This window comes from Ahaetulla prasina, chromosome 2, assembly GCF_028640845.1.
Source record: "Ahaetulla prasina isolate Xishuangbanna chromosome 2, ASM2864084v1, whole genome shotgun sequence".
NCBI lineage: Eukaryota > Metazoa > Chordata > Lepidosauria > Squamata > Colubridae > Ahaetulla > Ahaetulla prasina.
The window spans coordinates 157,844,520-157,868,850 of NC_080540.1; the positions used below are offsets into that span (position 1 = coordinate 157,844,520).

Genomic DNA, 24,331 nt, shown 5'->3' on the forward strand with positions numbered 1-24,331 from the left:
GGATGCCTGAGAATCTTCATAGACGCCCATCAGTTATTGATGGTAGGAAAAATAAAGATGAATTAGTTTGGTAATGAATAAATGGGTCTTAATATTTGCTTTTATTGTGTAGTATCCATTTACTTACTCAATTGCTGCACTGCCCGTTTCACTTAAGCGACACGATACAAAAGTATAAGCAGATTAAAAACAGACAGGTTAAAGAAATGTATACTCCCAAGCTGCCAGGGTTGCCTATTACTCTTTATATCGCCACGCTAATTGGCAGAGCCGGGGTTCTGATCATCTTCCGGAAGGCTGAAAGAATGGGGACCGTCTCATCTTTGGGGTAAGATATAAGATGTTCCAAAGGGTGGGAGCATCAGCAGAGGAAAGCTCTCTTCCTGGATCCCATCAGTCAGAATTCTTTAACCAATGGGATTCGCAACATACCTTTTCTGCCTGACTGGCTGGGATGGATGGATGGATGTAACAGCAATAGCAATAGCACTTACTTATATACCGCTTTGTAGTGCTTTACAGACCTCTCTAAGCGGTTTACAGAGTCAGCCTATTGCCCCCAACAATTTTACCCACCTCAGTAGGAAGGAAGGCTGAGTCAACCTTGAGCCTGGTGAGATTTGAACTGTGCCACTGTGGCTCAGGATGAGATGGTTCATTTCCGAACATCAGTTACAGTGGTGATTACATTGTTGGTAGACTTGAAAGACCAGGTTAAGGATAAGTTGTGGAGAAAATCAACGTAGTTGCTAGGAGCTGAAAACAACTAGATGGCATTAGTCAATTTCCCCCAGTTCAGACAGGTTTGCAAGAACTGGTAGTAAAACCGTCGGGAGGCTCCGTCCACTCACCTGGACGTCATCATGAAGGTTCTGCACATGTGCAGCCCCATTGCGAATGGATAGTAAAGGTAAGTAGAACCCACCGCTGCTCTGGTGGTGTCGTAACTGGCAGAAGCTGGGCTAGAGTATCAGAAAGATGCGCTTGTCTTGAAAAAGTCAGCAGGGAGATGTTGGATCGGCGGAGAAAATCCTAATATATCTTACAGTGCGGTTGTGAAGATAAGGGGAGACAAAACGGGAGAATATACTGTTTTCCTGCGCTTGAAATAGATTTCAGGCAGGAGTTACTATCAATTTCAGGTCGGGAAAGCTTATCTTGGTTACAACAGAACCAGATTCAGTTCCCCAGCCTCGGATCCAAATGGGAGACTCCCTAAGTGGGTCCTGCTTTTTCTTGGAGAATTGTCCAGAAGTGGCGCTGTCAGGTTGTTTCTGTTAAACAGATAGTACATAAATGTGCTTGCATTGGTGTTTTGTAAGTGAGGTATCCACCTCAGCCATTAGATTTCACAAATTCTCATCCTTCCTCTTTTTAGTCTCTTTTTTTTTTAACAGTGTCTTGGAGTAAGGGGATATATGTGAGATCTAGATGGGAAGCCTTCTGAGCCTCCACGCAAGATTATGTGTGGAGATGAAACAGTAATATGGAGAAAATAGTGGGCGAAAGGTTTTAAGTTTTTGACTCTGCTCTTTTAACTTGCTGCTTTTAATTCTGGGTCCAGCACCAAAGTGGATAGAGAAAAGGTTAAAAGTTTAAGTGAATGGGGGCAGTATTGATGGAATTTGCCTTTTGCTTTACATGTTAACAAATGTACTGTACTGTTGGATCATACAATTACCCCATGTCTGATTTACTTCTCAGACATTTAAAGTTAATGCAAACCAAGTCTGAAATTTTGACCTGCCCTTCATTTTTTTCAGTCCAGAACGTGTAATATAAAGTTCTTTGAATCAATATCCATATTGGACTTGATAAAGCACACTACCAAAGCAATGAAATGCATGCTGTAGCAGTCTTGAACTCAATAGGAATTAATTCCAAGTAAACATGCATAGGATTAAGGTGCAAGTAAGGTTCTTTTCAGTAGGCTGCATGGTATGATTTCTTCCTGTTCTAGAGCATTATAATCTCCGCAGACTTCCATGTTGCCATAAACCTAAACCCATATGCTAATCATGTTGCATGTCAACAGCAGCTTCTATAATCTTGAGTGTCCTATACATCTATGGACAATGTACTGCTCTTCCATTCTTCCATAATAGCGTGTTTTAATTTTCCGTGCTCTAAACCAGTGAAAATGCAATGGGAACCCCACTGGCTCTTTTCCAGTCCTCTGGCAGTGCTCCAGGACCAAAGTTGCATGTTTGGATGCAGGAATAAGTTAACAAACCATGGAGATTCTTCTAAACCTTAAATCTGTGTATCTAAGATCTTTTGATAAGATCTTTTGCTTGTGAGAAAAGTAGAATAGAATAGAATTCTTTATTGGCCAAGTGTGATTTGTCTTGGTGCATATGCTCTTGGAGTACATAAAAGAAGATACATTCATCAAGAATCATAAGGTACAACACTTAATGATAGTCATAGGGAAACAGTCAATATAAATCTTAAGGATATAAGCAACAAGGTTACAGTCATAGAGTCATAAGTGGGAGGAGATGGGTGATAACAATGAGAAGACTAATAGTAATGCAGATTTAGTGAATAGTTTGACAATGTTAAGGGAATTATTTGTTTAGCAGAGTAATGGCATTTGGGGAAAAACTGTTCTTGTGTCTAGTTGTTCTGGTGTGCAGTGCTCTGTAGCGTCATTTTGAGGGTAGGTATTGAAACAGTTTATGTCCAGGATGTGAGGCGTCTGTAAACATTTTCACAGCCCTCTTTTTAACTCGTGCAGTATACAGGTCCTCAATGGAACGCAGGTTGGTAGCCATTGTTTTTTTCTGCAGTTCTAATTATCCTCTGAAGTCTGTGTCTGTCTTGTTGGGTTGCAGAAGTAAACCAGACAGTTCTAGAGGTGCAGATGACAGACTCAATAATTCCCCTGTAGAACTGTACCAGCAGTACCCCATGAATCATGACACAAAACAATGCAATTCTTCAAAAGCTTAGTAGTGCTCCTTCATGGTGGTCCCGAGGTCTTCTGTGCACACTAACTATCCACTGGGATAACTAGTGAAACAGGTGTTTTGGCCAATACCCTAAAGCAGGGGTGTCCAAACTTGGTCCTTTTAAGACTTGTGGACTTCAAAGCTGGCTGAGGGACTCTGGGAGTTGAAGTCCACAAGTCTTAAAGGGACCAAGTTTGGACACCCCTGCCCTAAAGGGTGTTGTTCTGTGTGCAGATTTACTGAACCATGAACCAGCATAGACATGCTGGACCTTTCAATGGCTAAGACTGCTTTGCAGGGTGATGTTAGAAAAATATACGAGGCCTTGTATGGAATGCCTATTGCCAAGGAAACCAGGAAAGCAATTATTTGGTCAACCAAAGGAGTTAAATAAATCCCTTCCAGGCACATGCTTCAGGTTGTTGTATATTCTACAAGCAGCTCCGATGGGTATGTAAGGGTTAAGCAAACTTGCCACTTTTCAGAACTTTTAATTTTTTTTAATGAAACGTTTTTTAAAAAATAAATTATGAAGATTTGGTGCTTAAGTAGAAAAAGAAACAGACTAAACGAGTTCAAATGAAAGAAAAAGAAATTAAGAATGTAACAGGCACATAGGTTTTACACATTTATAGAACCACCTTTTACAGTAGCCTTTTTTTTAAGAGAAGGGCTCATTCCGGAGGTTCACATCAGGCCAATTTTCATCTGGTTAAGAGATAACAGAAACTAAAGGACAACCATCTCTGCTATCATAGGAAAGACTGCTTTATTGGAAGTAAAATAGAGCTGAAAAGTCTGACTTTTAAGTATTACATTAGATGGCTGCATTTTACTGTTATATTTTGCCTGATTTCAAATTATGGACATATTTTTTTTTTACTGTAACACGGTTGTGCACTGGCCCAGCAAAGATTCCCACTGACAATGTTTTTCGGCATGTGTACCTCCATTCCCCCCCCCCGTAGTATATATAAAATGTTATGACTCATTCAACCAATTTCAACAAGGATGATGTCCTCTGAAAGCTATAGTTTGCAATACTTGTATGTTTTGATTTTAGAAATCCCCAACATACAGTTTTACTTTGAAAAAGTGAAAGTCACACAGCATTGAGGTGAAATCCATCTAAAAGTGGGCTGCTTTAGCTTTTTGGTGAAGGACTGGATGATAAAAATCAGATCCACAGGCAAATCTTTGGCAAATGACCCATTTGTTCATGACTATTTGAAATTATAATGGCGTTATGACCAATAGTTGACCAGACCATGACCAGATTAGTTGCATGCCATTTACAGCCTTCCCTGCCGACTTCCCCAGTAAGTCAATGGGGAAGCCAGCAGGGAAGGTCAAAAGTCACTTATTTATTTATTTATTTATTAAATTTTTATACCGCCCTTCTCCCAAAGGACTCAGGGCGGTGTACAGGCAGAATAAAAACAAAAACTTGGGTAAGCCTCTCCTACCTGTGCACCCCACTTCAACCCCTCTGTGCTTGTGCTGGCTGCTTATGTACGCTTGCATATCCTCCCCAGTTTTCCCCTAGCCTCCCTCACATCCGACACAACACACACCATGCCTTTCGCACCTGATATACACTCACTCCACACACACACACACCCCAGCAGTAGCCACTTGCCTGCCTGCCTGGGACTTGCAGCTTCCTTCTGGCCTTTCTACTGACTTTTGTTGTGGGAGGTAGGCAGGAAGTTGCCTCACCTAATGACCTTGGGATTTAGTTAACAATGGTAGCTGGGACTACAGGGATTGCTGTTGCTAAGCAATGCTAACGCACTTCGTAACTGCACTGCTTAGCAATGAAAATTCTGGTCCCAATTGCCATTGTAAGTCGAGGATTACACGAAATTCTTTAAAACCATAGTCACCAGTCACAACTGCCTGATATTCGCTTGTAATGTCATGTCAAATAAAGCATAAACGCATACGTTACATACTGTATGCTGCAATATAAACCCCTATTGTTTCCTGTTTGACAAATGTGTATCCCACAGATTATACACCCCCATGTTATTCAAAACCAAATATTTATTTTATGTGGCGCTCAGCTGTTGGGACCTGAATGGCTATTAACACTTTTATCGCGTCTTCTTCAGTAAGAAAAGCCTGTTTTGACCTTGTCTGAAAGTGGCTGATTTGTGCACGAATCTAGCAAAACAGTCGAGAGTTCTACTGTATTTGAATACCGTTATCTGGCCACATGAAGCTGCCTTGTGACAATGCACTGTGTCTTCAAAACTTCAGAAATCCATCTGCATGTCTTTAAGGAAAAAAAAAGGAAAATTAATTTTAAACGCAATTAAGGCACACTGTGAAGAAACTTAATATGCACGGTCACTCATGCTCTTGTGACATCTCGCCTGGATTACTGCAATGTTCTCTACATGGGGCTCCCCCTGAAGAGCACCCGGAGGCTCCAGTTAGTCCAGAATGCGGCTGCGCGGGTGATAGAGGGAGCCCCTCGTGGCTCCCATGTGACACCTCTCCTGCACAGACTGCACTGGCTACCTGTGGCCTTCCGGGTGCGCTTCAAGGTTTTGGTAACCATCTTCAAAGCGCTCCATGGCTTAGGGCCGGGCTACTTACGGGACCGTCTACTGCCACCGATTGCCTCCCACCGACCCGTGCGCTCTCACAGGGAGGGACTCCTTAGGGTGCCGTCCGCCAGGCAGTGCCGACTGCGACACCCAGCGGAAGGGCCTTCTCTGTGGGGGCTCCCACCCTCTGGAACGAACTTCCCCCAGGACTCCGCCAACTTCCTGACCTTCGAACCTTCCGCCGTGAGCTTAAAACACATCTATTTATCGGTGCAGGACTGGACTAGAATTTTAATTTTAAATTTAATTTTAATGGGGTTTGTATCATTTTAATTGTAATTTTAAATTTTGGCCTATTTAAATAAGTTTTTTAATTTAGTGTTTTATCTTGTATTATATTTGTATTTTTATCGGGCTGTAAACCGCCCTGAGTCCTTCGGGAGATAGGGCGGTATAAAAATTTGATTAAATAAATAAATAAATAATAAATAAATAATACGTTATACAACAAATTATGTCAATCTCCTCCAAACTGCAGATGAATTCGCTATAATTCCTTTCCTGCATGGGCATGTATACAAGTGGCAACTGATAGCGATCGTAGTCCAGCATACTTGGAAAGGCTGTTTCAGTTACAAGTAGTCCTCGACGTACAACCACAATTGACCAAAATGTCTGTTGTTAAGTGAGGCATTTGTTAATTGAGTTTTGCCCCATTTTATGGCCTTTCTTGCCTTAGCTGTTAAGTGAATCACTGCAGTCGATAAGTTAGTAAGTAACCTGGTTGTTAAGTGAATCTGGCTTCCCCATTGACTTTGCTTGTCAGAAGGTCGCAAAAGGTGATCACATGACCCTGGGACACAGCAACGGTCATAAATATGAACCACTGGCCAAGCACCTGAATTTTGATCACATGATCATGGAGAAAGATCGTAACTGAAAAATGGTCATAAATCACATTTTTCAGTGGTGTAACTTTGAATGGTACTTAATGAACTGTTGTAACTCGAGGACTATCTGTAGTTGTTAAGATTGAAGATAGTAGAGAGGAGTAAGTATATTTTGCAAAAGTTTTCTTCTTTGAACTTGAAAACACAAATGATTTGGAAATGTCTACAGTTTCCTCACAATAGGCAATAAGCGGCAACCAGATTGTATTTAGGTATAAGCAGTGGTGAAATCCAATTTTTTTTTTACTACCGGTTCTGTGGGTGTGGCTTGGTGGGCATGGCAGGGAAAGGATATTGCAAAACCTCCATTCCCACCCCACTCTGGGGCCAGCCAGAGATGGTATTTGCCGGTTCGCGGAACTACTCAAAACTTTTGCTACCGGTTCTCCAGAACCCGTCAGAACCTGCTGGATTTTACCCCTGGGTGTAAGTATTTATCACGTGAAGCCAAAATTACTGTGCAATACTTTGGATTAAATTCCAAAAAATGTGCTTTAATGTGGTGCAGGATTGCAAATACAGCACCTGTTTACAACTCTTTACAGCAGACCCACTGTTCTGTTTCCCTTCCCCCAATACTCCCAGCAAAGAGTCCGTCAGAGGCCTTCCTTTTTTTTCCCTTTTATTTACATAGATACATGTCCTGGCCACGTCTACCCACGGGCCTGCCAAGTTTCTGGAGATAACGAGGAAATTATAGATAAGGCCAGAATTACTCACGAATATATTCTTCCCTCCATGAATTAGCTTGCGCCAAATTCATTGCTTTGTCCGAGACAAAAAACCAGGAAGTCCCGCCTCCTATTTATAGTCTCTGCAGATGTCACTGCATGACAATTATGACTTGGCTTTGTCCCAACTCTTCCGCTGCTGCGCACGCCGATCAAGCCTTCGTAATCTTGCGTCCCTCCAAAACTGTTCTTGGGGCGTTGCCAAATCAGAAGAAGGCCCGGGAGAATCAGGCCTTGCCGGCCCCTCCCTTTGAGTGGGTGCCAGGGAGGGAGAGGGCTCAAGAGAAGCAGGGCTTGCCAGGTCTTCTCCTCATTTTCTGAATCATCCGAGTCCAGGAGTCTGGGTCCAGGAACCTGGGTCACAACACTATCCTCACCGCAGGGCCCTTCCCCGGGCTGACGATCGGGATGCGGTCGGGCTGGGTTCTGCTCATGGAAGGCCTGCACCAGGTCAGGGGCATGAACGTCGGAGGCATCTACCCAGGAGAAATCAGTCCCGTATCCCTTCCACGCGATCAAATATTGGAAACGACCCTTTAGCCAGCGAGAGTCTCGACGCTGTGGACTTCAGATTCCTCCGACCCGTCCTCGGCGACAGTGACGGGTGCTGTTGGGCACCGAAGGGGACTCGTGTGGCCTCAGGAACCAGAAGGGACCGTGAAAACGGGTGGATCCGCATGGATCGTGGCAGGGTCAGTCGGTAGGCTACCGGGTTGATGACTGCCTCGACAGGGAACGGGCCGATGAATCGGTGGTCCAACTTCTTTACCGGACGGGAGGTGTTTGGTGGAGAGCCACACCCGGTCTCCAACTGCCAGCGGGGGCGTTGCCCGTCGGGAGCGGTCAGCGGACCGTTTGTAGTCCTCCTTTGCCCGATTCAGCTGCTGACGTACCAACTGTTGGACCGCATGCAATTCCGTCAGGAAGGTCTGCGTTCGGGAACAGGAGAGTCCGTGGTGCCAGAGGAAGAGCCGCGGATGGTACCCCACATTGGCAAAGAACGGGGTCATCTGAGTAGAGGTGTGCTGAGAGTTGTTAAAAGCAAACTCCGCCAGAGACAGGTAGTCGGCCCAGTTGTCCTGTTGCTGGTTGATGAAGCAACGGAGATACTGTTCCAGTATACCGATGACCTTCTCTGTACCCCCGCCGGTCTCCGGATGGTGCGATGACGACAGACATACCTGCACCTCCAACGCGGCCATCAGGCTCTTCCAGAAGCGGGCTGTGAACTGAACTCCGCGGTCCGAAACCACCCTGTCCGGTAGACCATGGAGGCGGAAGATGTGCTGCAGAAAGAGACGGGCCGTTTTTGCGGCTGTGGGCAGTCCGCGGCATGGGATGAAGTGTGCCATCTTGGTGAGCATGTCCACCACCACCAGCACCGTGGTGAACCCAGAGGACGGCGGCAGGTCTGTCAGGAAATCCATAGAGATCGCCCCCCAGGGTCTGTCGGGTGTCGGCAAGGGTTGGAGGAGCCCGGAGGGGGCCCCCGTGGCGGTCTTGGCTTGCCGGCACGATACGCAGGATGTCACGTAGGCATGTATATCATGCCGCACTCGGGGCCACCAAAAGGTCCGTGTCACCAGGTGGAGGGTCTTGAAGAACCCAAAATGTCCTGCTGCAGGGTTGTCGTGGCACTGGGTCATGACGAGGGCTCGGAGTGGTCCTGTGGGCACATATAATCGCCCGAAACTTGAGTAAGTCCTCCTCCAAGGTCCAAGGAGACGTGGGGCCCACCTCCGCTCTCCTTTGCTGCGACCAGGCGTCCTGGCGCTGCGCCTCGCACCTGGGCCCGCAAGTCCACTGGCTCCGTGCTGCGGCCAAGGCTTCTGCCGCAGCACTGTCCGTGGAGGAAGGGGTCCTTGGCGCAGAGGTACTCTGGCTTGGGACAGGCCACCCGCCCTCCGGTTGTGACCGCTGGGAATGTAGGTCACGCGGAAGTTGAACCGGGCAAAAAACAACGACCACCGGATCTGCCGCTGGTTTAACTTCCGAGCTGTGGTGAGGTGCTCGAGATTCCGATGGTCCGTTCGGACCTCCACCTGATGTCGGGCCCCCTCCAGATGGTGTCGCCAAGCCTCGAATGCAGCCTTGATAGCCAGCAACCCTTTTCCCAGATAGTGTAGTTGCGCACGGAAGGGTTGAGTTTCGGGGAGTAGTAAGCGCAGGGAAAAGTGTGCCGCCATTCGTCGGAGCCTGTAGCAGCACCGCTCCCAGAGCCACATTGGACGCGTCCGTTTCCACCACAAAAGGCCGGAGCGGGTCGGGATGCCTCAGGACGGGTTCCGTGACGAAGGCTTTCTTGAGGGCTGTGAATGCTTCTTGCTGCGGGGGACCCCACCGAATGCAACCTTCTTCCTGAGGAGCTGGGTAAGTGGAGCTGTCAGTGTGGCGAAGCCGGGATGAAGGTCCGGTAGTAGTTGGCGAAGCCCAGTAGGCGCTGAACATCCTTCACCCGACGAGGGCTTCCCAGCTACACAAAGCTTCTACTTTACATGGGTCCATGGCTATGCCCTCGGGCGAGATGATATGCCGAGGAATTCTATGGAAGTCCGGAAGAAGACGCATTTCTCCAGCTTCGCATTGAGTTGTTGCTCCATAGCGTTGCAGAACCAGACTGGCGTGTCGAAGGTGGCTTTCCTGGACCGGGAGTAAATCAGGATGTCGTCGAGGTAGATAACCACGAACCGATCCAACATGTCTCGGAACACGTCGTTCATGAAGTGCTGAAAACGGCGGGAGCATTGGTCAACCCAAATGGCATGACAGTGTATTCGTAGTGTCCGTATCGGGTGCGAATGCCGTCTTCCATTTCTCCTTCTCGTATCCGCACCAGGTTGTAGGCCCCGGAGATCGAGCTTGGTGAAGATCGTGGCCTCCCGCAACCTTTCCAGTAGCTCCGGGATGAGCGGCAGGGGTAGCGATTCCGCACCGTAATGGCGTTTAGCCGGTAATCACAGCATAGGCGCAAGTCCCCTGTCTTCTTCTTCACAAAGAGGACCGGGGCCGAGAGGGACTTTGAAGGCGGATGAACCCTCGGGCCAGGTTTTTGTCCAGGAAGTCCCTGAGGCGGCCAACTCGGGCTCCGACATGGAATACAGGCGTCCCACAGGCAGTGGTGCGTTGGGCAGAAGGTCCACGGGGCAATCGTGGGGCCGATGCGGGAGTCGGTCCGCCTCCTTCTCGCTGAACACGTCGGCGAAGTCCGTCAGCTCAGGAGGCAAGGTGATGGCAGCGGTGGGGACGTTCTGGCCGGCACAGGTGTGGCGGATGTGATCGACGCACTGCAGACTCGGGAAAGAGATGGCGTTCCGCGACCAGGCCACCTGAGGATCGTGGGTCCGAAGCCAGGCCAACCCAAGGACCAAGGGAAAATGAAGGTCCGCCGTGACATAAAACTGGATCGCCTCCTCATGGTCCCCAATAGCCAGGCGCAAAGGCTGGGTGGCGAATTTAATGGGGCCGGACACCAGTTCTCGTCCATCAATTGTCTCTACCCGCATCGGAGGGTCCACCGGAACCACGGGGACCGCAAACTGGGTCACAAAGGCCTGGTCCATAAAGTTTGTTGTGGCCCCTGAGTCCACCAGCGCATGCGCCTGGAGCCCGTCCGACTGGTTCCCCAACCATATCCGTGTGTCCAGAATCAGATGCCGAGGGGGCCCAGAGTCTACTTCCGCAACGCCCAGTGGGGGCTTAGTACGTGCCCGACCTAGGGTTTCCCCGAGGTCGGGCCTGCTCCGTTTCCCGATTGGTCACGCTGTGATTCGGGGACCGGCGTGCGTGCCCCACTTCGCTTTCTGGGGCAAGAAGCGGCGAAGTGCCGGGCTCCCCACAGTACAGGCACAATCCCCCTTGGCGCCTCCAGTTCCGCTCCTGGGCTGTTAGGCGAGGTCTGGCGCTCCCAACTCCATGGGCTCTTCCGCAGCGGTTACAAAACGTGGGGCGACCCTGGGTGCTGGTGGTGCAGGAAGTGGGGTGCAGATGTCGACGGAGGGTCCCGGGGTGCGACGGGACGGTCGCCGTTGCAGACGGGCATCGAGGCGGAGACAAAGGGCACCAAGTTGTCGAGGGTCCGCGCGCCCACGCGGGCCAGCTCGTCTTGCAATTCCTCTGAGAGTCCCTCCTGAACGTCCACCAGCGCTGCATCATTCCAGTCAGAGTCCTGGCACAAAAGACGAAATTCGCGATGTACTCCTGCAGGGGCGTTTCCCTTGACGGAGTTCCTTAAGGCGCCTGGTTGCCGTCAGCATTGAACGGGTCCTCATACATGGTGCGAGGTGCTGCCAAAACGCTGTTGGTCCGCCAGCAGGGGCTGTCCTGGAGCAAGAGGGCGTGGCCCATCGAGCAGCCGAGCCGGAAAGAAGGTTAATCACGAAGGCCACCTTAGCCCGGTCGTCTGGGAAATCCTCTGGCCTCATAGCCATGTAGAGCTGGCACTGTCCCAAGAAGGTCGGGAACATCTCAGGCTGCCCAGAAAACTTATCCGCACGGTTATCGGGCACTGCGGCGAGGAGGAGGTGGGAGGATGGGGGGCTGCAGGCACATTCCTGGCAGCAAGTTGGCCTGCCAAGTGAGCCACTTGCTGCTGGAGCTGTTGATTAGCCGCGTAGCTGCTCTAACTGCTGCTGTACCTGCTGCTGATCCATCTTTGGTGGAAGATGTTTTAGTCAGGTCTCGGACAAAATGTTCTGTTTCCCTTCCCCCAATACTCCCAGCAAAGAGTCCGTCAGAGGCCTTCCTTTTCCCCCCCTTTTATTTACATAGATACATGTCCTGGCCACGTCTACCCACGGGCCTGCCAAGTTTCTGGAGATAACGAGGAAATTATAGATAAGGCCAGAATTACTCACGAATATATTCTTCCCTCCATGAATTAGCTTGCGCCAAATTCATTGCTTTGTCCGAGACAAAAAACCAGGAAGTCCCGCCTCCTATTTATAGTCTCTGCAGATGTCACTGCATGACAATTATGACTTGGCTTTGTCCCAACTCTTCCGCTGCTGCGCACGTCGATCAAGCCTTCGTAATCTTGCGTCCCTCCAAAACTGTTCTTGGGGCGTTGCCAAATCAGAAGAAGGCCCGGGAGAATCAGGCCTTGCCGGCCCCTCCCTTTGAGTGGGTGCCAGGGAGGGAGAGGGCTCAAGAGAAGCAGGGCTTGCCAGGTCTTCTCCCTCATTTTCTGAATCATCCGAGTCCAGGAGTCTGGGTCCAGGAACCTGGGTCACAACACCCACCCTTTCCTGGGTCTGCCCTCTCTTAATGACTTATTTAATTATCCAAATGTTCTGAGCTAACATAGCACTGAATCATAAACTGATCATATGATTTATATCACCCACATAGTTACAGAATTGACTTTTGTGATTCAATATCATGCATCAATAGGCTAAGAGTTTCTGTCCCAAATAACCTCAAGTCGACATCTTTGCTCTGTAATACATAATACTGATATTGCTACCCAGCCACCCAGTTCACCATCTGAAGCAAGAATAGAATAGAATAATAGAATAGAGTAGAATAGAATTCTTTATTGGCTGAGTGTGATCAGACACACAAGGAATCGTCCTACATTGCTAAACTGTTTCATTAAAGAAGCCATAGATGCCCGATTCCCACATCCTACCATTTACGAAGCACAATGTCAAGTTCAAAAAAGCGACTTATTTAATGCAATGTGTGAATTTAGCTTCTCTGTTACCAAAAGCCAATAAGGAAGAGAAAAAACTGTATATTTTTTGTATCAAGTTATGTCGCTGCCCATGTTGCCATCACGACCCTGATGTCATTGAAACAATTTGGGGAGGGGGAGTTGGAGCAGGCATCCTTCTGAAGCAAGTCCTTACCACTATCTTTCAAACGCTGTCCTTTGTAAGATTTCTCCATTTCTTCTAAGAACTGTTCAAAGACTTTCACGTATGGAGCCAAACTGGTTTTCTTATAATCTGTTAAAAAAAAAAAAGATTGGGAGGGAGGAGAAAAGACTTGTTTTATTTTCAAATTTTAAAATCGCGACTACTTAAGCAGAATTAAGGAATTAAGTTTGGCTCCCAGCTGTCCATTTGCTCCAATCAATATGAAAAAAGATTAACCTCACTTCCAGGTCAGATCCTTTATGCATACCTGATTTGACCCCAAGGACATACCAGATTTAATACTAATCATGTCATATTTTTCTATTTGTAAACATTTCAGAAAACCGACCTGTTACATCTCAATTAATCATCTCTCTTGCTATGCTGCTCATTACTATTATTATTATTTTTTTTTACAACAAATGGGGTAGCCTTCATCAAATGTCTATCCTTCACACACTTCCCAGAAAAGGCAAATCTCTCACAAAAATGTCCCAAAAGGTGCTTTTCCAAAAGGCAACTGGAATTTTTTTGTTTTTACTTCGAAAAAAAGTAACTTTGGCAACACATATACTAAAATTGGAACAATACAGAAAGGTTAGCATGGCCCCTGTGCAAGGATGATATGCAAATTCATGAAGCATTCCATATCGTCTTCAAAGAAAAAAACCCCAAGAAAGTCCGGTTGTCTTTTGGAAAAAGCACCTTTGGGGATAGCCATAACCTGGATGATTGAGAATCTCCATAGACTCTCACAAAAGATACACTCACTTCCCTTTCGATTCAAATACATAGGAGAGAAAACAACTACAATGTTCCTCTTTTTCGCACTACTGATATTCAACAGGAAGTCACCGAATGACAGCATTGGGGCAGAAGGAAGGAAAGGCATTAAAACCGAAGTAGGTTTGGTGCACTTATAAAGTTTGGTTTGATTTGCTGATTACACAGAGGGGGGAATTTGTCTAAAAATTGAAGTTTCAGTGAGATACAGTGGTATCTAAAATTAGCTGAGTGGATCCTTTGGCAATGAAAATAATTTTAATAAGTAGTTATAATCTTGTTTTCAAAAAGCTTTACACTAAAAACATTTCCAGCCTATAGTTTTGCAGGGCTTTTATACAGGGTATAAAATAAGAGCAATTATACATAACTGAAGAATTTAGTGCTACCAACACAGCATTTTAACCTGTTCCTCCTCCTTTCTATCTATGAATCAAAGAAATGACACACATTCCTAATGATAACAGAATTGGCTAAAGATCTGTCCTGATCTCTTCTATGACAGCACTCACCTCTGCTTTTACGAGAGCTTTCTGGTAGACCTTCAGTTTCCTTTCCATTTCCTTCATCTTTCCCAATCATGTCCAGCTCATGACAGAGGTGGCTAAGGAATAGAACAAAAACATTGGAAATCCCACAGAATTTGGCCAACATGTATTGATCATGATCATTTCACTCTAAGCTTGGATCCAGTAAATTGAGCTTATGCAGTAGAATTGATCAATTCACTCTTGATTTGTGTTTAAAGAGACCGATTGGGTACACCTATCACATTAAATGATATTATGCATTTTCTTTTGCTTAAGCCACTGAGTGAATGTAGGCACTATGATGTTTAATTCAGGGGTGCTATTCAGCAGGTTCTGGAGAACCGGTAGCGGAAATTTTGAGTTGTTCAGAGAACCAGCAAATACCACTTTTGGGTGGCCCCAGAATGAGGTAGGAATGGAGATTTGGCAATATCCTTCCCCCAGAAGTGGGGAAGGAATGGGGATTTTGCAGTATCCTTCCCCTGCCACACCCACCAAGCCACGCCCACAGAACTGGTAGTAAAAAAAATTGAATTTCACCACTGGTTTTTAATCCTACCAATTGTTGATTATGCAACAAAACAGTGGATAAAAAAAAACGTGTGAACCTAGGCACCATCTCATTCCTACACTTTCTAGGTGCATGTTTGTCATAAATCCCAAGGAGATGACCCATACCCTATCGTGGGGACAGCAAATGGATCAAAGTCATCCAATTTCTTCAGGTCAATTGGAACTGAAATGCGTCCTGAAAGAGATCAAAAGCAGCATTACAGCTTCCTTTAAAACAGTTCCCCAACCTTTCTGGCTTTGCAGACTGGGGGGAGAGGAAGAGAGGGGATGGTTCCATGCGAGTGAGGAGGAAGCCCGCACACACACACACACAGCTCCACTTGTGTGAGGGGTGGGCACGCACGCATCCTGCTCGCGCAAATGGAACTGTGCACATGCGCTTCCCTGCTGCTCACACAAGTGGAGATGCGCACCCATGCGTGAGCGTTTGCCTGCCATTTCTGCGGCCTGGTCCTGAAGGGTTCCAGGCCCAGAAGTGAGCTGCGGCCTGGGGGTTGAGGACCCCTAGTTTAAAGACGACTAGTGAGAAGAGAAAAAAGCGTGCAGCAAGGGACTACATTTCTGAACAGCTCCATGAACTGGCTAAATGTCCACATGGAAACTTTCCCAGATCTTGGAAAGGTCAACTTACTATTATTAGTGCCTTTTTAAAGTTACAACATCACTGAAAAAGTGACTTGTTACTATTTTTCACACTTACAACCATTGTAGCAGCCCCATGGTCATGTGATCAAAATTTATGACAGTTGCAGTGTCCCTGGGTCATGTGATCGCCTTTTGCCACCTTCTGACAAGCAAAGTCAATGGGGAATCCAGATTCACTTAACAATGGCAGTGATTCACTTAACAACGGTGGCAAGAAAGGTTGTAAGGTGGGGCTAACAGATGTATCACGTAGCAACAGAAATTTGGGGCTCAATTGTGGTCATAAGTGGAAGACTATCTGTATTGTCCTATACTCAAAAGCACACGCTGGGAAACTCAAAACAGCAACTTCAAGATTTAATCTCTTAATACAGAAGAGTTAAAAAAAATGTTTTATCTGTTTTTTGGCCCTAGGATCCTGATGGTTCTTCCTAAGATGACATAGTAATATAGGACTTATTTAATGCCTTAACAGGATTCTCAATCTAAAACATTGCTTTAGTTTGATTAAAACTCACAAACTCCACAGAGACAACATGCCCATTTCTATAATTACAATTTTATCTTAGCATTATATGCAGGACCCATTTGTTTTTCACAAAATGACACCTTTAGGCACCAAACCACATTTGATTTTAGCATTATTTCTTTCTTCCTGCTCATAACTGAAAACACTAACAGGGAAATGTATATTTCAGAAGCAGCAGAAGGAACAACTGGTACTTTAGACAAAGCAGTATGTTGCTACTGATGCTTACTGGTAAATCCTCCCTGTTCTCTATGTTCAATTTTGCATACATAGATAAAGGTAAAGGTTCCCCTCTCTCATATGTCCTAGTCATTCCCAACTCTAGGGGGCAGTGCTCATCTCCATTACAAAGCTGAAGAGCCAGCACTGTCCGAAGACGTCGTGTGGCCGGCATGACTCAACGCCAAAGGCGCACGGAATGCTGTTACCTTCCCACCAAAGGTGGTCCCTATTTTTCTATTTGCATTTTTTACGTGCTTTCGAACTGCTAGGTTGGCAGAAGCTGGGGCAAGTTGCCTACATAGCATTACCTTATTTTTATCTTCCAAAAAGCCTAAAAGTAAGCCAGGCTGAGAGATAGCAAGGGGCTGAATATCAAATAGTGATCTCCATGATTGAAGTGAATTACCCGTGTTTCCACCTCCAGCTTCCCCTGCCATTTTAGGCCCTCGTCGGATTTCCACCAAAAAGAAATACGCAGGAGCATCGTTCAGCAACTGACCTGTTTTGGGATGAACGCTGAAAGGGCTCTTCAGCAAATGATTGATGCCTTTGCTAACGTTCATATCCAGGCGGGGAAAACAGTATTGTAACATAATCTCCCTTTCAGAGTGTACCATTTTCTTCAGAATGAGAAAGAAAAAAGGATTAATGCGAACTGGCCTAAGTCAAGACAATGCCCAGGTCTAGCTCACTCACAACAGGTAGTCCTCGACTTACAACAGTTCATTCAGTGACTGTTCGAAGTTACAACGGCATTGAAAGAAAAAGCGACTTTATGACCATTTTTCACACTTATGACCATTGCAGCATCTCCATGATCACGTGATCAAATTCAGATGCTTGGCAACTGGCTCGTATTTATGACGGTTGCAGTGTCCCAAGGTCATGTGATCATCTTTTGCGACCTCCTGACAAGCAAAGTCAAGGGGAAACTAGATTCACTGAATTACGGTGTTGCTAATTTACTTAACAAGCGTGGCAAAAAAAATCGTAATGGGGCAAATAACAAATTTCTCACTTAGCAACCTAAATTCTGGGCTCAATTGTCATGAATTGAGGACTACCTGTATTGCCCAGGCAAATCAGCTTCCTGCCTTTCTAAGATTTCAAATCCGAGTCTTTCTTTCTTGTTTGGAGACTGAACTTTTAGGTGTTTTAGTATACCCAAAGCACTTCTTGTACTAAGATACATCATCATCATAATTTTATATATATCCACATTATCATCAACTGAATTTATATGTCGCCTGACTTCTTATAACTCTTCTCTAATCACTGTTTGGGCTTTTTTTTTTTTTTTGTAATTCAGCAGCCAAAAAGCTTTCAGAATAATTGTAGCTCCCTCTTCAGACGCTCGATTTTCAATAAGCTATAAATAAACCTTTTATGGTGGAAGAAAGTGCAGTAGGGAGAATCAGCCTACTAAAAATAGAAACTGTCGTCGTATTCTGGATATGTCAACTTTCTGTCTTAATGAGTCTCATTTTATCTCCACTTATTGATTTTTCACAGGCCCACAAGGAGTCCTTGTGCTCTCAAAATCCAGGGCAACTTCAAAAGGCAGAAGCACCATGGTTTAATAGCAAAGCATCTTCCAGTCTTGAGTTCTTGACCTTTTCAGCACTACAACTTAAAATAAAGCGTCTCACTCACCTATTAGCAAAGTTCTACCCCAGTGTTAATTTTGCATATAAGTACTATTTAGTTTACCTTTTTTTCCAGAACTTCCCAGCGCTGCTCTGAATTATGCTTTTTACGGAATTCCGAACGAAGACACTCTTGCTCTGGTGGCAGAATGGCTAAGGACTTTCCAGGTTAGGCTCTGAAGCGAAATAGCCAACTTTCGGTACCTTCTCCAAGGGGGATAGCTTTGCCTTCTTTCAAAAAGACTTGCATGCCAGTCTGCTGTTCCTGGTATACAGGAAGTCAGATGGGCCCACTCAGGGGTAAAATCTAAAAATTTCTGTGGGTGTGGCTTAATTGGTGGTCAGATGGCTTGGTGGTCAGATGGCTTGGTAGGCGTGGCCAATAACAATAAATAATAAAAATAATAAACAAAGTATAAAAAAACAATAAGAGGTACCAAAAACCAACTTTCACACTTTACACACACACAACACTACTGACTCACAATGTAAAAGCAACTGCACTTCACACTTCACACAGCCACAAAAAGCTCAAAAACCAACTTTCACACACACAACTAACACACACACACACAAATACAGCTTTCTGAGATTTTGTGTGTTTGTGTAGTTAGAGTGAAACACTACAGAAACACACCAAATCTCAGAAAGCTGCACAAATATTTTATTTTATTTTATTGTGGACTTCAAATCCCAGAGTTCCTCAGCTAGCAAAGCCAGCCAGTTGATCACCGAGGAAATAGATTAGCAGAATAGATTGATTCTGTCTGGGCTGAAACTGAAACTGCTTTCGGGCTGTGGCCATGCGTTCCTCAGTAATCAGGTAAGTGCCTTAGAATCTCTACTCTTACTTGTAGAAAACCTGTTTTCTACAAGTAAGAGTACAAGTAAGGTTTTGCTGTTTTTTACTTTTAAAGGCCTGTTTCGGCTGAAGCAAAACTGGCTTTTAAAAGTAAAAAAAACCTCTGCTGATAGTGCGGCTCAGCAGAGGCAGGGGGTGTGGGGCTAGGGATTTTTGCTACCGGTTCTCCGAACCAGCAGCCGCCATCACTATCGGATCACGCGATCCCCTCCGATCCGGGAGCATTTCACCCCTGGGCCCACTTCCAAACAAATCAGTTCTCTCTAATTTAATGTTTCTCAACTTTGGCTATTTTAAGATGCGGGGATGATTTCAACTCCCAGAACTGTCAGGGTTGAGAAACTCTGCTCTAATGGGACTTACTCGCAATTAAGTCTGCTCAGAGCTGATGCTTTAAATTATATACCAATCTTGTACGTGCGCTACTGAAGAATAAGATGGGAAGAACAGACTTTCCCCCCCTGTGCATGTGAAAATATCTCCAATTTTGGAGCAGCCCTCCGGAAAAGCTCTCTTCAGGAAGAAAATTAGACCAGCAAGGAAACCACAGGCCTGTTTATTCTTGACCTTTTCTATCTAAACATCCTGTTCTACTGCCACAAATAATTTGGGAAAAGATTACCTTAGGATATCATTTTAGGGTATCAGTTGGGAACCATTATTCCTTCTGTTGTTGCCAGAATACAATTGCTATGGGAGTTGTAGTTGAACATCAGGAATTTAATAGGTTTCCCACCCTATTGCAAATAAGCCATTTATCCCGTTTTCAAACACTGATGGTTTCTTATTAAACTTCCTCCATCTTAATCTTCTCTGCCATCTCTAAATAATGTCACACAACCAAAAACCAAGTACAACCACACACTGTCTATTAGAAGGAAGAAGAAGGGAGAGGTGAAGAAATTGTCTAAGGAAGATGTTGTCCAAGAAGTTTACTTGCTTCTGCCTGAAAGATGCCTTGGCCAATTAATGGATTCTGTGTTGATGAGGGTTTTTTTGAGAGTGGGAGTTTATTACATGCTGTTAGAAATAATTTTACCTCCTGGGCTACTGCAACAATCCAGATGCTAGATTGTAGATATCTGGATTATGTTTTACATGTTGTCTTGACCATTTATGGATAGTCTGGCCAGAGTGTCCTACAAAATATGCTCCTTGCCTATTTTTGTATAACCTCGACTCCATTTTTGACAATCTCAAAAGGATATTCTCTGGAACCAAAGCTAACACCTTTTCCCATTTTTCTTTATTTCCAAGTATGTCCTGACCAACGAGAGCATATTCTTTGAAGTAACGTTTCACTATATCCAACGATGCTCTGAAGAAGAAAAAAAAGAGAGGAAAGCATCAGAGAGACAAATGGTTCCTAAATGTTTTAGGATTTTGTAAGACAGAGAACGTCAAGCAGATGCAACTTTCTCACGCAGAGAAAAATAAAACAAGTTCTGCTGAAATCATTTCATCAGCATTTAATAATAATAATAACAGAGTTGGAAGGGACCTTGGAGATCTTCTAGTCCAACCCCCCGCCCAGGCAGGAAACCCTACAGCACTTCAGACAAATGGTTATCCAACATCTTCTTAAAAACTTGCAGTGTTGGAGCATTCACAACTTCTGCAAGCAAGTCGTTCCACTGATTAATTGTTCTAACTGTCAGGAAATTTCTCCTTAGTTCTAAGTTGCTTCTTTCCTTGATCAGTTTCCACCCATTGCTTCTTGTTCTGCCCTCAGGTGCTTTGTAGCATAGCTTGACTCCCTCTTCTTTGTGGCAACCCCTGAGATATTGGAACACTGCTATCATGTCTCCCCTAGTCCTTCTTTTTATTAAACTAGACATACCCATATATAATATAATATAATTATTATAACATATATATATGTTTTCTGAGGTTTTCGCGGGTGTTTGTATGTAGGTCTTTGGTTATTTGGGTTTTCTCCCGCGTAAAATTGGAACTGTCTTGGCGACGTTTCGACGAAGTCTCATTCGTCATCTTCAGGCTTCAGCTTCATGCTTCTGGGAACTGGGCTGAAGCCTGAAGATGATGAATGAGACTCGAAACGCCGCCAAGACAGTTCCAATTTTACGCGGAGAAAACCCAATAACTAAAGATATATATATATATATATATATATATATATATATATATATATATATATATATATATATATATATATATATAATATATATATATATATATATATATAAATATAATATATATAATATATATTATTATATATTAATATAATATAATATAATATAATATAATATAATATAATATAATATAATATAATATAATATAATATAATATAATTAAGATTGCCGGAAGAAATATCAACAACCTCAGATATGCAGATGATACCACTCGAATGGCAGAAAGTAAAGAGGAACTAAACAGTCTCTTGATGCGGGTGAAGGAGGAGAGTGCAAAAGTTGGCTTGAAACTCAACATTAAGAAAACTAAAATCATGGCATCCGTCCCTTTCAATTCCTGGCAGATAGATGGTGAAGAAATGGAGGTAGTGACAGATTTTATTTTCCTGGGCTCCAAGATCACCGCAGATGGGGACTGCAGCCAAGAAATTAAAAGACGCTTGCTCCTGGGGAGGAAAGCTATGGCAAATCTAGACAGCGTACTAAAAAGCAGAGACATCACCCTGCCAGCAAAAGTGTGTACAGTCAAGGCTATGGTTTTCCCAGTTGCAATGTATGGCTGTGAAGGTTGGACCATAAGAAAGGCTGAGCGCCAAAGAATCGAGGCCTTTGAACTCTGGTGCTGGAGAAGACTCCTGCGAGTCCCTTGGACTGCAAGGTGATCAAACCGGTCAGTCCTAGAGATCAACCCTGACTGCGCTTTAGAAGGCCAGATCCTGAAGATGAAACTCAAATACTTTGGCCATTTAATGAGAAGGAAGGACTCACTGGAGAAGAGCCTAATGCTGGGAAAGATTGAGGGCAAAAGAAGAAAGGGACGACAGAGAACGAGGTGGCTGGGCGGAGTCACTGAAGCAGTAGGCATGAGTTTAAATGGACTCCAGAGGATGGTAGAGGACAGGAAGGCCTGGAGGAATGTTGTCCATGGGGTCGCGATGGGTCGGACAACACTTCGCAACTAACAACAACAAGACATACCCAATTCCAGCAACCGTTCTTCATGTTTTAGCCTCCAGTCCCTTAATCATCTTTGTTGCTCTTCTCTGCACTCTTTCTAGAGTCTCAGCATCTTTTTTACATCGTGGCGACCAAAACTGAATGCAGTATTCCAAGTGTGGCCTTACCAAGGCATTATAAAGTGATATTAACACTTCACATGATCTTGATTCTATCCCTCTGTTTATTAAGCCCAGAACTGTGTTGGCTTTTTTGGCAGCTTTAATTCAATTTGCTCCTGCTTGAAACTGGAGGCTTTAGTTTATAGCATTTATAGCAGGTGTGCAAAAAAAGCAAGCCCTAACTCTACATCAACCCCACTTTTAAGTATAAGGGCAAAAAGGCATGGAAAGAGCAACACTTTATTCTCCAGATTTTGCCAATATGCTAAGCACTTCTTTCAGGACGTGTGAGCATATGCAATAAAGTAATGTAAAAAAATGCCAAACAGTAGTACGTATCATCTGAAAATCCAAAATACACATCTAAAGGTTTCTAAGTCTAAGCTAGTTTCTTTATGTCAGCATTGGGCAAAATTAGTGGAAAAATTTTAACCAGCACTTTAGTATCACTGCCTGGAGACCTTTATCCACCTGCTCATTCAAACCAGAGCTATCATCAGGGTAGTATTAAGTAGTAAGGCCCCCTTGGCAATTGCCAACAAGCTTACCTGTGGTTAAAAGCTTCAGATTCTATACTCAGTTTTGTCAATGCTTCTTCTAGAAAGCGGCAGCTGAGTTGGAAACAGACCAGAGCAGTAGGTGGTCTCCTCTTTAGCCACACCAAGAATGGCATCCATCCTGATTCATACCGCCACAAGGCAGAGTGCTCTATTTACCTATCTATATGTATTTATTTGATCTGATGCAACTTGAGTCCAAATAATGCTAAGCTCTTGCTTAGACCACACTTCCTTAAATCCTACGCTTCTCAGTTCAGTTCAAAAACTGTTTCAGCTTAGAGTGAGCATCCACGGCCTCTCACTATTGTTGAACAGTAACAGGTATCATTGCCCAAAACAAGGAAAATTGCAATTCAACCATTTTTGGAAGGCTCCCTACTCAAATTGTTAAAGATAGATTTTAACTGGAAACCGGAAGGCACCACGTTCCTTTTATGGCACCTGCACACGATTGAAAATCCAAAAGTTACATGAACTGACCTGATGAAAGGATGAATGTGGTTATCCGAGAGGGTTACTTTCTTGATGGTTCCTTCACCTCCCTAGAAATGTTCAAGGAAAAGGAAGGTTAGAGTCTGTTTATGCCTGCTTTCCCTCCCCTCCCCCCATTGGACATGAAAGTCTCAGTGGCACTTCTGGCTACACATGTCACAGAATTGGGACATCGTGCTGAATTTTCTGCCTCGCTTGTCTTTTCCCAACATTTTAGTTGCCCCTCATGGCACCATTTAGTTCAGCATCAATATTTAAAAAAAAAAACCTGAAGGAAACGCTAAAGGTAAACTTCAGCTAGTGAGCAAGCATTTCCTTAGATTGGAAATTGATTTCTGAACAGAGAGAACATAGAGAACTGATTCACATTGTTTTTCTTTAGGAAAATCAAGAAATGGCAGTCCAAGGCACTAGCTTAACAATGATCGATGCGTTGGATTATTTGCTGGGGGAAAGAGTAGTATTGAAAGCATCTGCTGGAGTCCTGTACTTTAACAGGGATAGGGAAGATAGAATATTTAAAAGTGTATCTTTTTCTGATTTGTACAAGTGCTGAGAATGCTTTCTTCTACCCTATTATTAATGAGGAAAAGGACTGGAAAACAGCTGATGTAGTTCTCATCTTCAAAAAAGGGAGAAAAAATATATCCAGGAAACTACAGACCCATCAGCCTGACCTCAATATCAGGGAAGACTCTGGAAAAGATAATCAAACAACGAATCAGCAAACACCTAGAAGCAAACAAAGTAATAACCAAAAGCTAACGTGGGTTTGTCAAAAACAAATAATGCCAGACTAATCTTATTGCATTCTTTGACAAAGTGACAAAATTAGTGGACCAGAGGAATGCTGTCGATATAATTTACTTGAACTTCAGTAAAGCATTTGATAAAGTAGACCATAAACTATTACTTGATAAAATAGAAAAATGTGGGTTAGACATTATCACCACTAGATGGATTTGTAACTGGTGACCAACCACACTCAACATGTAGTCCTCAATGGAACTGCATCTACATGGAGAGTATGCGATGGGGTATCCCAAGGCTGTTTTAGGCCTGGTACTCTTCAACATCTTCATCAATGATTTGGATGAGGGGATAGATGGGGAAATCATCAAATTTGCAGACGACACCAAGCTGGTAGGAATAGCCAACGCTCCAGAAGATAGG

General features: G+C 44.5%; 1 protein-coding gene and 1 non-coding gene across 2 annotated transcripts in view; one reads left to right on the top strand and one right to left on the bottom strand.

Moving 5' to 3' along the window:
- Positions 1–2,319: 2,319 nt before the first annotated feature.
- The window catches only part of PRIM1 (DNA primase subunit 1), a 42,074-nt gene continuing 20,062 nt past the window's right edge, over positions 2,320–24,331 (bottom strand). The window contains exons 6-13 of the mRNA XM_058171784.1: positions 23,147–23,208; positions 20,044–20,153; positions 18,038–18,114; positions 16,827–16,947; positions 15,037–15,106; positions 14,341–14,432; positions 13,037–13,135; positions 2,320–5,232 (exon numbers count right to left, since the gene is read on the bottom strand). Coding sequence (XP_058027767.1) covers positions 5,213–5,232; positions 13,037–13,135; positions 14,341–14,432; positions 15,037–15,106; positions 16,827–16,947; positions 18,038–18,114; positions 20,044–20,153; positions 23,147–23,208 — 651 coding nt within the window. The 3' untranslated portion in view covers positions 2,320–5,212. The remainder of the gene's footprint in view (positions 5,233–13,036; positions 13,136–14,340; positions 14,433–15,036; positions 15,107–16,826; positions 16,948–18,037; positions 18,115–20,043; positions 20,154–23,146; positions 23,209–24,331) is intronic.
- Positions 13,598–13,700, top strand: LOC131193754 (U6 spliceosomal RNA). The gene has a single exon (XR_009154012.1). It is a non-coding gene; the product is annotated as a U6 spliceosomal RNA (small nuclear RNA).